Source organism: Lissotriton vulgaris, chromosome 12 (genome assembly GCF_964263255.1).
Source record: "Lissotriton vulgaris chromosome 12, aLisVul1.2, whole genome shotgun sequence".
NCBI lineage: Eukaryota > Metazoa > Chordata > Amphibia > Caudata > Salamandridae > Lissotriton > Lissotriton vulgaris.
The window spans coordinates 126,915,187-126,930,568 of record NC_141700.1 but is presented as its reverse complement, the minus strand read 5'-3'; the positions used below and the strand labels follow the sequence as shown (position 1 = coordinate 126,930,568).

Below are 15,382 nucleotides of genomic sequence, written 5' to 3'. Positions count from 1 at the left end.
CAGCGCCTGATAAAAGACGTAGTGACGGACATATTAGAACGGTTCATTTCTCTGTTAAAGAAAACACAGACGAGGCCATCTTGAAATGCAACTTCTCCTAATGATTCTAAACCAGTACACGTAAAACGGTACCGTCAAACTTGCAACGAGAATAAAATGCCGATTTTTTGGCGCTCCATATACTTATTTCGTAAACCCCAGGAAAATGCCGATGAGCTTGTTTTATAATTTCAAGATGTTTATTTTTCTACTGGAAATTAAAAACCATTGCCAAATATTTACTAGGTTTGCTGTACACGGAGCTTCTTAGACGGCTGCGGTCTTTACGAAACGGTGCAGCGATATTCCAGCGGACAGTCACGAATCTACCCTCCGCTCAAGCCACTACCGAGACCCACCCAATCAACAGAGCCACCTTCTAGCGTCATTGCGTTTTTCCGGTCGTGCGCACGCTCGCTCTTATATAGCGGACGCCACTTCCGGCCTCGCTCCTTTCTAGCAGCGGCTGTGTCTGCGCGAACATGCCTGTGAGTAACCGCGTGAGCCGGGTTCTTATCGAGATGGCGCCAGAAGGGCTCCTGGGCCTTGCGCTTTAATGGAAGTGGCCGGGGGTTAAGTTGGAGAGTGGAAGAAGCGATCGGAGGACTATAGGAGAGTAGGGGCTGGACTGCGACAGCCCAAGAGTAGGCCTCAAACCGACCTGGGTTCTTTGAGTTGTCATTAACCTTCGTGGTCCGCCCCGGTGCTACGCATTTGCCCGGCGCTACGAATCCCGGTACCAGCAGACTGCTTTCAGGGCTTTGACAACAAGGGGGGTGTGATTGTCGTGTATCTGGTCTGTTTTGGATCTAAGCGCGCACGGCTGTTGCAAGCTCATATGATGGACTCCGATGGCGTATACGGCAAGTCTTACCCTACGCGGTGTTTATGAACGAGAGCGTTCACTAGGCTTGTAGAAGTGTTCCATATTGACATCGTCCCTGTATCAGGGTGGAATATGAATGGGTCTTACGTATTCGGGGGCCCTACGAATTGGTCTGCACATGGCAGGCGGAAAGTTACACAGGGCTGTCCATATAATAGTTTTGAACGCGATTGCCAGCAGCGTGTTATTTGTCACTATCCTTTTTTGAATCTCCTGAAATTAATCATTTGTTATTTTTTAAACAACTTATTTGATTGTTACTACATTGATGCGGCGAGTGGGAAATATTGTTACTGTGATTCCTTTTAATGTTATTTTAATGACGTTTGATTTCTTAACACAGGGAATATCTTTACATTTTTGTCTGGCCTGGAGACAGATTTAACTTTATTTTCCTAACACTATGCGTTCCAAAATACTATATACATCAATACCGTGACTGTTGGTCAGCCTGCTTCAGTCGTAGATTGCCTTCAGCAACACTAGCATTTTTACAGATTGTGTATACAGCTTCCCGAGGAAGGCTACTTGAGTGTCAAGGCTGTGTGGTGTGGTTGTGCTGCTAAGTTCTTGTACACTTTTATGCATGAGTGACACATTTGTTTGTAACGTTGAGAACATCTGTTAAGTATACACGCTTGTTCCGGCCAGACGTAGTTGCTTTGCTAGTGTCACAAATGGTCCACTTCCCCATGTAAGATGCAAGAGCATGATTCACGTTTTATCGACCTTGAAGTTGTGAGAAGTGAAGCATATTCACTTGGTACGGTCATGTTGCTGACATGTAAGGTTGTGCCCTGGAACCAAAGATTCCCCATATATTTTATAATCTACAGATCGCCTTTTGGTGGGGGCACGAGTAGAGGAATTGTCTGGCTCTCCAGCTGATAGTGGGGTGTGGGTAGCATGTCAACTTTAGTGTGCAGATTTCAATTGCTCACCTGTTTTTTTCCCTTTTGTGGTCACAGCTCGCAAAAGATCTCTTGCATCCGTCTCCCGAGGAGGAGAAGAGGAAACACAAGAAGAAGCGTCTGGTTCAGAGTCCAAACTCTTACTTCATGGATGTGAAGTGTCCAGGTAAGCAGAATGTGCAATAGTCAGAGAAAATCTTAACGCTTGAGATTCACCTAGTCCAATATGACTGCAAAGCCTGTGCTCTTGCATTTTCATATATGTAAAATTTAGGTATTTAGGGGTGTGCGTGTGGGGGGTAAACTCGTACTATTGCTGATGGAGGTAGATGGTTAAAGTAACGTTGCCATGGCACTGTAACGTGTGTATAGGCTTAAATGCAGATGTTGCCTGCATTTCCTACTTGCTTACGTCATTCAAGTTCGTTTGCAAATAGCCATTCCAGGTACTGGCTACCCAAATGATATTTGGAGTTGGGAACCTCATTAAGAGGGGTTTAGTTAATTTAGAAATGCGATTTTACTGTGTATCTCTGTTTTTTATGAATGTCGTTAGGCTACCGATATTTATCTGAGATAAAATAAAACTTGCCACTTTTGGTTTTGTTAGCACTTAAATCCGTATGCTATGCACTCAAACAAGCGCATACCATAAATTATGACTTGGCAATGCCTAATTTTACCAGGAGCAATGGATTGCGCCAATTACATGGTCATTTGTAATAAGGGCTGTACATTTGTAATAAGGGCTGTAGAATGTTAAAATGTTAATTGAGATTTAAGTGTATGGTATGAGATTCTCAAGATTGGTGGGGCAACGCTTGTCTATTGCTTGTATTGGGTGAAGAGACATAACGGAAGTTTGACATCCCATCCCCCGGTTAACTACCGTGTTCTTCTTACAGGTTGCTACAAAATCACCACTGTATTTAGTCATGCACAAACGGTGGTCCTGTGTGTGGGCTGTTCTACGGTTCTTTGTCAGCCCACAGGGGGGAAGGCGAGGCTCACGGAAGGTAAGCTGTCCAGAAAGAAATATTACCCCAACATATGTCCACCCAGACACCTCCACTCTGCAGTACTCTTACAGTCAACGCATACACAAAGCTAGATCAGGTGGCGTTACATCACTTTTAAGCGTGGAATTGCCTTACGCACCAGAGCTGCTGCCTCTTAATTCTTGCCGAATTCTAGAAGACTGAATAACTGCCTTGTCAATTGGCCACCCTACATGGGCAGGGTTGGGCACACAGTTGCTCAGTGCCATAATATCCTTGCAAGTGATAGTGCTTTACAAATTAACATACACCACGTCTGCATACGGCTCAACCCTTTCTCATGGCCATTATGGGCTCTTGTGTGATTGTCTAATGTACAATGCAAGACTGTTCCTTGGCTTTAATACCATGAAATGGGTGGAATAGATGAGCCCGCCTTACCTCCATCACTCATTAAATTTGCTATTTGGTACTACAGTGCTCCATGGCGTTTTGGCTAGGTTTGCACTGTAGAAATACCGTATACATAGAGGCTTGCTTATGGTAAATGCTTTAGTCCTCCTTTTCTATGGGACTAGTTTGCAGATAAGGGATTGGTCTATGCTTATTTTGTATCGTTCCACACTTTGATAATGTGGAGTTTTGACTTCACATCTGTTTAAGTGCCTCTACCCTACTTTTAACCTGTAGGTCCAGGAGTCTATATGTTACTGATCATCTGTTTGTCTCGGCACGATTGTCTGTTTTCAATGGTTCCACCTATATTTGTTTGTAGTGGTACCACCTGAACCGTTATGACCTCCAACATTTACTTTACTGCAGCTGTGAAACTGCCTGTACACCTACTACAGCAATTTCATAACTGATTAGTAATGGCTTCTCTTCTCCCAACAGGTTGCTCCTTCAGACGAAAACAGCACTAAGTGCCATCTGCATGCTGGGTGACGATGGGTAGGACTACCTGCACAGTATGTGGCACAGAACGTCAGTTCAGGAGCAGAGTTGAGCCGTGGTGGACAAGTGCAAACTATATGAAGAAGGGACAATGAAATCTGAATGTTGGATGGAAATATTGGGCTCTCATACACTGTACCTGTAGCCTTATCCATCTGACTCAATAAATTTGGATATAAAACTCGTCTGCAGTTCTGGTTGGTTCGCGAAGTTCCTTCCGCCAGGAGTTGTTTCGGCGCCAGCCCTTTGTTTTTGTCCCATTTGCTTGGGGATGTGAACGAGGCTGAGTAGGGTGTTGCACTACATCTAATACCTCTACTGAAAGATGGTCTTTTTAATGGGTTGCTTACCACTCCCTTCCCCAGACTTTAATTTCCAGTTTTTATGCATCGCTCTTTGGTACGACACAAATGGTTGGAAAGTTCTTAGGGGAGGCGGGTGCTGCTGCCCCAAGTTTCAGTGCAGGGATCAATCGTACTGAATCATCCAAAAGCTGTTCTTGTTTAAAGTGCAATCTCCAAACTCACTTAAACTATTGCCTGTTACAACGTACTCCCTTGTAGACAGCTCCGTAGACTGTTAGGCCAGAAAACTGACTGCCTTAATTGAACTTGTAATTATACAACAGTAGGTTATACCTTCTGGCTTGTGCTCTGAAATGCAGCTTGTATGTACATAATCTTTGCCATGTGCTACCAGCTGTCTAGATTCCTGGCAGTGATCGTTTTTTTTTAAAGTTTGTCGCCACAGGCCCTCGCATCACAACTAGCTCTTTCAAAGGGAACATAGCCATGCGCTCAAGCCATTCAAATGTGATCGCCAGTGGCAACCTACATAAACTCTATAAGTTGTTGGTTAACCGTCTTATGTGTGCTAATGGTTATGCTTTCTTATACTTGCATCTGTTGGCAGGCACCCCATTCGACTGTGCCCCTTTTAGAAACGTACGTCAACAAACCATTGAGGCGAGGCTAAAGAATTGGTTGTTAAAGTCGCAGAATAAATGATTTGGAAAACTCGTAGAAATGTTTACTTTTATTTAAAACTTTTTCTTCAGATTATCTCACACTCCATAGCCAGTGGCATAGGCGGCTTGTGGGGCTGGTGTCTGTTCGGCTCTGGGCAATGGTTGTATAGCTGCTGCTCAAGTAACCTAGCAGGTAGAAAGCATCTGTTATTGCAAAGGGTACACTAATAAACCTCCCCAAAACTAGAAAACCCCATTCTGCAGTTGTAATCTTCGGTGAAAGGTTTTACTGTAACATTTGTAGTTTTACTGGCCCCACTGTTCTGTAGCTACACTAAGCCGCAAAAGATAAAGGATTTCGTAGCAGACACTAACCTGATGAAGGGATGTAAACCACGGGCACGGTCTGTACTCTATTCAGGAAGGCACTGTGTGCTGCAAGAGGGAGAGAACGGTTAAGTCATTTCAAGTACATGATCTTTCAAAGAGTAAACTAAAAATATAGGTGGCCTCTGCATGTATTAAAGGTTCTGGTTAGGTTTGCCATCATATAGCTGTTTAACAGGTTATCAGATTCTATAGATACTTAAGAAATCTGACATGCATTCAATACTCTAAGAACGCGAGTCCACTTTTTCCTAATGAATGTCAGTCCCAGGGTCTAATGTCCAGTTCGTGTGCTCCAATGCGTTGTAAAGAATTCTCGGCAGTTGTGTTCTTATTCCATAGTAGTTTAATCTCACTGCATCTCACACTTCATCTATATTCATGTACTATATTTTTTTTTCGTTCTTCCTACTTTCTCTTTAAGTTTGTTCTTAACCTCTGCCTTCGTCTTAGCACCTGTACTTCCCATACCCTAGTACTTCTGACCTCGACCATTGGCTGTTTTTGAAGTCCCTGTTTAATTAAACCTAGTCCCTCTACTACTGTCTTTTTCTGAACGGATTGTTTTTTCTGAAAAGCTGACCTTAATTACTGCTGGTTGAGGCCATTAAGCCAGCACGTGTAAGTTGTGTAATTCCCATACTGCACATCAACGTGATGGGGTGGAGGTGCGACATACAAGCTCGCATTTAAACATGTTTGGTGGTATCTTCACATGGTGGTTCAAATGAATTGGGTGATGAATCAAGTTCATACTGTGGAGTTGCAGGACACTGCCAAAAAGAACCGTAAGCAATGTGCTCTTGCTGACGAGTGCTGGGCCCTACAGAGTTCGTATTCATTTCACTCGCTACCTGGCAGGTTCCTCTACCCTATAGGTACACATTTTTCGTGGGACCACGAAGTATGGCCTGGAGAGACCAAGCTGTTATGATGCTGGTGGGTAGTAAAATTGCTGTCGTTGAGCAAATTTCTTTGGACTTTATCCCACACCGCCTTTGTGCGAGTTAGGCCTCTAATCACTTCGAAAGATATGTTCCAAAACACTGAATTTATCAATTGGTATTAGTCATGCTGAATCTTGGTGTACATCCACTTCCACCACGGAGTCAGCCTTACGAGCTCAGACTATCAGTGTAGAATTGGGGTACAACGTTTTTGGGATATTTGGTTGGTTCATAAAACATTGGGGCATCAATGCTAAACTGTTCCCATCACATAGCGCCCAGGTACCACTTAACTGCTCCCAGAGAAAAGGCCTCGGCCTCCCGTCTTGTTGCCTTACATGCATACAATGGTAGTGATTAGGCTAAGGTTCAAATGTAGTGTTCTAAACAACCTTGATGTGACTGACATCACTTTTCTGAGGTGGTCAGACCCCAACCCATCCAGGTATGTTTTAGACATGGTGCCAGGAGACAACCTAATTCCAGTTGTACCACAATGTAAACCTCTATTGGTAGTAAATAGTGCAAGTCTGACTAGGGCCCTTAACAGTAATTTCTTTAGGGGTTGCTGTCCCCGGGCATCACCATTGGAACCACCCTGTCCTAGTTGTGCAACAAGCTAGCTAGAAACAATGGAACTAGAAGACCTGGGTGTTTAGACCTAGGGCTGAATATACAAAACTGCTCACCAGTCGCATTCAGTAAAGCATTTTAAGAACTGATCTATGTACTAATAACGTTACTTTATAACATTTAGATTCGTTATTAGACCAACCACGTGAAGAGGTAGGCCACCCCAGTTTAGTGGTTTCCCCACACATGGTCTGCTGGCGTCAGCAGACAACCATTTCTGATTGCTTTTAAAACAGCCAGCCTAAAAGAATCTGGGCAGCTTTAAAAAAAATGTGGGGAACTTTTTCCCCTGGACTAATGCGTACTTCCCTAGAAATGTTGTCCACTTTTTTCATATCCATAATAGGTGGTCTATCTGGCAATTGTATTAGAAGCGTTGCGACTGAATTTGTCACAAAACAGTGATGCATCTAATACAGATTCAGAATGTGGTAGGGATGCCTTCAAAACGCACATTCCAATTTAGCAAAACTGTATGGCATCCCAATCCTGTTTTTGGGGTTGGTGAAGTTCGTAGACTTAAAATATTGTTACTTAGGAAAAAGTCTAAGGTATAGGCCCTACACATTCTCCTTTCAGAGTATTTTGCTCTAGTTCACATTCTTATTAGCCGTTTTAAAGGAAAGCCTTTTTCAAAGTGGTGCTAGAGCGTTTTAGCTGAATTAATTTTGTAAATTCCAGCTCAAAAGCACCTCTGCAGCCGTTCAGTGGGACATTCATCATACTAATGACTATTATGCTTCAGTCTGTTCACACCTCTTAATTATTAGCAGCCCCTTGATAGAGCATAGCTACTGTGTACCAGAGGGGCAAATGAAATGGCTTATCTGGCCATACAATAAGGGGAATGTACTAAGATTTTGTGCCGTGCGTTCTCCATGCAATCACCCAAGGTTTCTTATGCTAAACCCAATTTACTAAATACAGTAGATTGGGTTTAGTGTGAGAACTGCGTTCTTTCAAAGTAGGCGCAAGGAAGTAGAAATGCTTTAATTTCTCCCTCCTTTGCGAACTTGGTACATTTACAGCACACATAGAAAGTGGGGAAATGGTTAGTGAGTCTGCCTAGTATTTTGTACCGGAAAGGTTCCTTCTAGTGCAAAACTTATGCCAGATTCGCACAGACACCCTTACACAAAGTTGTCTAAATGGTGCTCGGCTGCTGATTTCAGCGCCAGTGCTTGTGAGAGGGGAGGAGAGTGCCTTATGCTAGTAAATAGGGAGCTCCCCTCCATGTAGTGCACTACATGCAAAAAAGTAAATCTGCCCGAATGTCCCTGTTCTAGCCCATCAGTAGTAAATAGGCAAGATGAACATGCAACTTAAATGGAATACAGATATCTATAATGGTACCCAATGCAATAGCTATGGGAGCAAGTAAATAACCAGCATTGGCAAAGCAAATCTGTCTGGCCTCCACTGTGAATGCCAACTAACACATTGGAAGGCTTACTTGTACTTGACTCCTTTTATTCTGATCGGCTCCTCAGAACCTGCCAATGAAATGACTCCATAACAAGACGCTGTCCCCACATGCCACAGTTCTGTATGAGGGTGGGGTTATGCGGAAGTTCTTGGCATTAAGCCAATAAGTTGCATATTCGTGTTCACACAATGGAGCATCTGAACCACCCGCAAAAGGCTACAGAATTAAACAATTTGAAACCTGAAATGAGGGTCCGCTTCCTCTCTAGCCCCTAAAATCTGATTTGGTGTGCTAGGGATATTGACAGATCATTACTCTCCTTGGCTGTACAACCCAAACATCTATGACTGATGCTGCCTCCGATCATACTCCTTGCTGGCGGTTCAGTTTGGAACGGAAAGCCTTGTGTGGTGGACAAGGCTTTAATTACAAACTGGGTGATGTTTAAGGCTACCATTTGTCCTGCCCCATCTAAGCTTTTACATTTTGTCCCAATTAATTTAAAAGCTCATTAATTATTTTTAACCTTTCTTCCACCCCAATTTCCGAACTTGGTATGTTGTGTGGTAGGGCGTGTAGATATATTGTGGAAATACTGCATGCTGCTTCTAGGATGTCTGCAGCAGGCGGTTAACATTTTGGAAATGTGTAGACCAGTGAGTGGTTCTTAAACTGTGGTCCAGTAAAACCTACTGAGGGGATCCGCAACTGCTTAGAAAAGTAAACCGATTAATAAAGTGTATATAAAAGGCAAAAGGGAAGCATGTAAGAACTGTAAATGAGAAGAAATTGGAGGCTAAAAATTAAGCTAGTATCCTCCAGATTGATTCTTGGGCGTAGTGCACCAAACAGAATATAGTATGAGCGATGTGAGTGGCTTCAACTAATAAAAAAACCTCAGTGTCCCATTAATTTGTTCACATTTGTGAATTAAAATATTCCATAAATGGGGAGAGGATGTAGCCTAAAGGTTAGGGCGGTCAATCTGGAGGAATCTGGTTCAAGTCTCTGCAATGAGGCTCAACATCCTGTAATTCTGGGCAAATCACTTAATCGCCCCGTGCCTAACAAAAATGAATGTGTCCTCGTGTAACGCAAATGGTGCTCATGTAAAGCGCTCCAGTACCTTCGGGTCAAGTTCGTACTATATAAAACTTCAGGGGAACCTGGATTCCAATAATTTGCTGGGATCCCTAGATTCCAGCAATAAATAAGTAGGGGTCAGCAGAAGTCAAAATGTTAAGGGCCACTGGTATAGACTAAGCACTGTGCTGTCCATGCTTGTGTCGTTTCACATTCTTTGACATTTTTGATCAAAGGGATTTAGGCGTAAATTGAGATTTCTTGCTTGCAGTGGTTGCACAATTTAAATATACAAGAAAATTTGAGGGCAGTCAGCAGAACAACGTTTGTATCCTGTGTGACTAAATGCACATGCCCAATATACCCCTGCCATCTAGTGTTAGGCTCCGGCAAATAAAACTTGCTCTTCAAATGTCTTAAGTCGTAGGGACTTGGAGGCGACTCCTCTAGCCATGGCTGCGCGTGATCAGCTACTTCATTATTTTTCTCTGTCTTGGGTTCAATGTGCTCCCGGTCTCAATGCGTTTGGTTCTTTCGTGGCCGTCGCCGATTTCTTCCATCCTGTGTGAGAAGAATCTTCGATCTGTTCCTTCAAACTGTGCTCCTTCCATACCTCTAGTTCATTGTTGTTGTATGACTGCCTCAATATGGTCTGGAACACCCTTTGGAGAATGAGCACCCGAGGGAATGGAACAGATGCCCTTCAAGAGATGAATGCAGTGCCGTTCTAAATACCCCTGGGCCAATCTCCAGGCTGTCTGCAATCTTTGTCTCTTGCAGGAGCATAAGAGCAGTTGAAACTGTTCAGTGTTCTGCAGCATGATTACGATCAGCGCCGAGAGAGGATGTTCTCTGATCCGTAGGTGATTTTAGTGCCCACAGTGGCTGTTTCAGTGCCGATGGAGTCTTTGGTCTCTTATGGAGCCAACTTTGTTTGAAAACATCTTTCGAGTCGCACGGTCACATTGACTCCTGGTTATGGCTGCGCATGGTGACTGGCCCAATTGTTTTATCTCTCCATGGGTGAGGGTAGGAATGGAGTAGTGAGTAGGAAAATGAGTGTTAATGTGTGTAGAAAGAATAAGGTAATACCTTTCACACAGGCTTCCAAGGAGAAGGGTTAATCATATGAATCTACATCTCTAGATAAAACGAACAGATGCTTACAGAATAAGTAACTTTATCTGTTGATAAACACACATGCTCTACAGCGACTGTAAAGCAGTATTCCCCTAAGCAGTGGATGGTGCAAAGGTCTAAAACCGACCTGAGCAGTTTGACCAACTCGAGCTAGGTGCTGTGCCAGAATGTTTATACATTGCTTTGTGGATGTATGCAGTGGACCATATGGCAGCTTTACAAATGTCTGCTATGAGTATGTTTTCTGAGAAAGGCCATAGTACCACCCTGTTTGTGGGTGGAGTATGGCAGAAAGGTAGGGTCCTTTTAGCATAATAGGTTAGATTTATTTCATAACACACTGTGGTAAGGAAATGCCTCTGTTTTTTTTACTCTTGAGTGCATGAAGTGCTGCTAAGCAGACTTCAGTCCTAGTGCTTTGACCTTAAAATGGTATGATTTGATTGACCTCTACCCAGTTGACAAGGTAACTTACCTGTAAGTCCCTCGTATATGGTACCCGGAGCCTGTAACTTAGAGGGTCACCCCAGGGACTGCAGCAGTGGGGTGCCACCCTGGGTGTGACAAAGGATAAACCTGTTTTGCAGGTGGCCATTGCAGCCTGGAAGAGCAGTGTTCACAGCTGACTCGACATTGCCATTTAAAAGCGATGGGAAGCCTTACCTTTGTGACCATTGCAAGCAAGAAATCTCAATGAGTGCCAAACCCCCCCACCCCCTTTAGGTTTTTCCCAGGCAGTGCGCATGCGATGCTCTAGGAGGGCCTTTAGCCATCAGTCATCACTTTTTAAGCACTCATGCTTGTGGCGGCATCCACCTTGTGGGAGCGAGCAGCGACACATCCATGTTAATTCCAAACATATGGCTGCTACTCGCTCCTGCAAGGTGGATGCCGCCACAAGCACGAGTACTTGAAAAGTGAAGACCGCTTGTTTACGTCGTGAAGCACTTACACCCGTAACTGTCTCTTCCATCGCTGCTTTTTAAGGTTTATTAAACCAGCGTGACAGCTGCACTTGCTAAGCCGAATAGTGAACAATGATTCAGAAAAGGGGGTGGTGATGAACAGAGTGTCTGAATTAAGCAGACCACTCTTGCCCAGTCCAAAGATTAGGGCTTGATCCATCACCGTTTTTTAGCTCACTGCACCATCCCAGCTCAGAACGTGGCTATATGCAAATTAGTCTGACCCTGGCCCAGTGCATCATGGGAACAGGGTAGACCAAACTACCAAGCCAATTCTTATACTGGGAAGGAAACAAGCTACCGGGGACCGGTTTCTGGCATTTCAGCCGTCTTCGGCCCGGCTTGCTTGAATCCTGATGGTGCAATGAGCTAGGGACTCACATCTGAGTATACCCTTCCACGCTTATGGTAGCTTGTCTCCTTTCTGGTGAAGAATTGGCTTGGTAGTTTAGTCTGCCCTGTTCCCATGATGCACTGGGCCAGGGACAGACTGATTTGCATATAGCCAGGTTCTGAGCTGGGATGGTGCAGTGAGATAAATAACGGTGATGGATCAAGCCCTGATCTTTGGACTGGGTAAGAGTGGTCTGCTTAATTCAGACACTCTGTTCATCACCACCCCCTTTTCTGAATCGAATAGTGAACAATGGCAGCCGTGCACGTTTCTTTTCTTCAGTGCTTGTTTGTTTCTAATATTCGGCATCATTCTGCTCTCCCATGTGCCCCCTGCAAGATCCTCCTCTCCTTCCGCATTCTGCCAGCACCCTCCTACCCAATAGTCCACCACCACCATGTCCACCACCACCAGCACGCCCACCACCCCACCACGTCCACCATCACTTCCACCACCACCATGCCCACCACCTTCATGTCCACCACATCCACCACCACATCAGCTACAACCACGTCAGCCACGTTCACCAGCACTACCGCCACCACCACTTCAGCAACCACCAGGTCAGCCACCACCACCACCACGCCCACCACGTCAGCCACATCCACCACGTTCACCACCACCCCCATGTCCACCACCACCATGTCCACCACCACCCCACTATGTCCACCACCCCATGTCCACCACCCCCGCCACGTCCACCATAACATCCACCACCTCATCCACCTCATCCACCACCTCCACAACCACCACCTCATCCTCCACCACCTCATCCACCTCATCCACCACCTCCACAACCACCACCTCATCCACCACCACCACGTCCACAACCACCATATCCATCCCCACCACCACGTCCACTACCCCATGTCAACCACCATGTCCACCCACCACCCTACCACATCCATCACCTCCACATCCACCATCACGTCCACCACCCCTCCACATCCACCACCACCACGTCCACCACCACCACGTCCACCACCACCACGTCCACCACCCCACCACATCCACCACCCCACCACATCCACCACCACGTCCACCACCACCACGTCCACCACATCACCACCACCACATCAGCCACCACCACATCCATCACGTCTACCAGCACATCCACCCTCATGCCACCACCACGTCCACCATCATGTCCATCACCTCGTCAGCCACCACCACCCCATCAGCCACCACCACATCCATCACCATGTGAGCCACCACAACCACATCAACCACCACCACTATGTCCACCAACCCCATGTCCACCACCACGTCCACCACCCCCACCATGTCCCCCACCATGTCCACCACCCCCATGTCCACCACCCCCATGTCCCCCACCACATCCACCACCCCATCACATCCACCACGTCTACCACCCCACCACATCCACCACCCCATGCCCACCACGTCCACCACCACCATGTCCACCACATCCACCACCACCACGTCCACCACCATGTCCACCACCATGTCCACCTCCACCACATCGTCCATGTCCACCACATCCATCACCACCACGTCCACATCAGCAACCATCACGTCTGCCACCACCACCACGTCCACCACCCCCACGTCCACCACCACATCAGCCACCAGCACCACCACATCCACCACCACGTAAAGTAAAGCAAAGCGGGCACTGTTACCGGAACTGAACTGGAGACTGTTTTCACGCCCACCACATGCACCACCCCACCACGTCCACCACCACCATGTCCTCCACCACGCCAACTACCACCACCACTGCCACCACCATCCCCACCATGTCCACCATCACCACCATGTCCACCACCACGTCCACTGCCACCACCACGTCCACTGCCCCCACCACGTCCACTGCCCCCACCACGTCCACTGCCCCCACCACGTCCACTGCCGCCACCACGTCCACTGCCACCACCACGTCCACTGCCACGTCCACCACCACCACGTCCACCACCACCACGTCCACCACATTGTCAGCCACCTCCATGTCAGCCACCACAACCACATTGTCCACCACCACATCCACCACCACCCCCACCACCAGCCCCATGTCCACCACCCCCACCATGTCCACCACCCCTACCATGTCCACCACCACTATGTCCACCACCCCACCATGTCCACCACCCCCATGTCCCTCATCACATCCACCACGTCTACCACCCCCACCACATCTACCACCCCACCACGTCCACCATCCCCACCACCACCATCACCTTGCCCACCACGTCCACCACCACCACCACGCCCACCACGTCAGCCACATCCACCACGTTCACCACCACCCCCATGTCCACCACCACCATGTCCACCACCACCCCACCATGTCCACCACCCCATGTCCACCACAACATCCACCACCTCATCCACCACCTCCACAACCACCACCTCATCCACCACCACCACGTCCACAACCACCATATCCATCCCCACCACCACGTCCACTACCCCATGTCAACCACCATGTCCACCCACCACCCTACCACATCCATCACCTCCACATCCACCATCACGTCCACCACCCCTCCACATCCACCACCACCACGTCCACCACCACCACGTCCACCACCCCACCACATCCACCACCACGTCCACCACCACCACGTCCACCACAACACCACCACCACCACCACATCAGCCACCACCACATCCATCACGTCTACCAGCACATCCACCCTCATGCCACCACCACGTCCACCATCATGTCCATCACCTCGTCAGCCACCACCACCCCATCAGCCACCACCACATCCATCACCATGTCAGCCACCACAACCACATCAACCACCACCACTATGTCCACCAACCCCATGTCCACCACCACGTCCACCACCCCCACCATGTCCCCCACCATGTCCACCACCCCCATGTCCCCCACCACATCCACCACCCCATCACATCCACCACGTCTACCACCCCTCCACATCCACCACCCCATGCCCACCACGTCCACCACCACCATGTCCACCACATCCACCACCACCACGTCCACCACCATGTCCACCACCATGTCCACCTCCACCACATCGTCCATGTCCACCACATCCATCACCCCCACGTCCACATCAGCAACCATCACGTCTGCCACCACCACCACGTCCACCACCATGTCCACCACCACATCAGCCACCAGCACCACCACATCCACCACCACGTAAAGTAAAGCAAAGCGGGCACTGTTACCGGAACTGAACTGGAGACTGTTTTCACGCCCACCACATGCACCACCCCACCACGTCCACCACCACCATGTCCTCCACCACGCCAACTACTACCACCACCACTGCCACCACCATCCCCACCATGTCCACCATCACCACCATGTCCACCATCACGTCCACTGCCACCACCACGTCCACTGCCGCCACCACCACGTCCACTGCCGCCACCACCACGTCCACTGCCCCCACCACGTCCACTGCCCCCACCACGTCCACTGCCGCCACCACGTCCACTGCCGCCACCACGTCCACTGCCACCACCACGTCCACTGCCACCACCACGTCCACTGCCACCACCACCACCACGTCCACCACATTGTCAGCCACTATGTCAGCCACCACCCCATCAGCCACCTCCATGTCAGCCACCACAACCACATTGTCCACCACCACATCCACCACCACGTCCACCACCAGCCCCATGTCCACCACCCCCACCCCCACCATGT

General features: G+C 47.8%; 2 protein-coding genes across 3 annotated transcripts in view; one reads left to right on the top strand and one right to left on the bottom strand.

Annotated features, from left to right (window-relative positions):
- Positions 1-445: 445 nt before the first annotated feature.
- On the top strand, positions 446-3,972 carry RPS27 (ribosomal protein S27). 2 transcript variants are annotated; one of them, XM_086947534.1, is made up of 4 exons: positions 446-527; positions 1,894-2,002; positions 2,742-2,852; positions 3,729-3,972. In XM_086947534.1, exons 1-4 carry the CDS (start codon positions 522-524, stop codon positions 3,755-3,757), a joined length of 255 nt encoding a protein of 84 aa, XP_086803660.1. In that variant the 5' UTR covers positions 446-521; the 3' UTR covers positions 3,758-3,972. The 2 variants fall into 2 exon arrangements, with proteins under 2 accessions (XP_086803660.1, XP_086803659.1); XM_086947533.1 differs by lacking the exon at positions 446-527 and adding an exon at positions 625-902.
- Positions 3,973-4,810: 838 nt separating this feature from the next.
- NUP210L (nucleoporin 210 like) overlaps positions 4,811-15,382 on the bottom strand; it is a 307,190-nt gene continuing 296,618 nt past the window's right edge. The window contains exons 39-40 of the mRNA XM_086945518.1: positions 5,131-5,190; positions 4,811-4,941 (exon numbers count right to left, since the gene is read on the bottom strand). Coding sequence (XP_086801644.1) covers positions 4,847-4,941; positions 5,131-5,190 — 155 coding nt within the window. The 3' untranslated portion in view covers positions 4,811-4,846. The remainder of the gene's footprint in view (positions 4,942-5,130; positions 5,191-15,382) is intronic.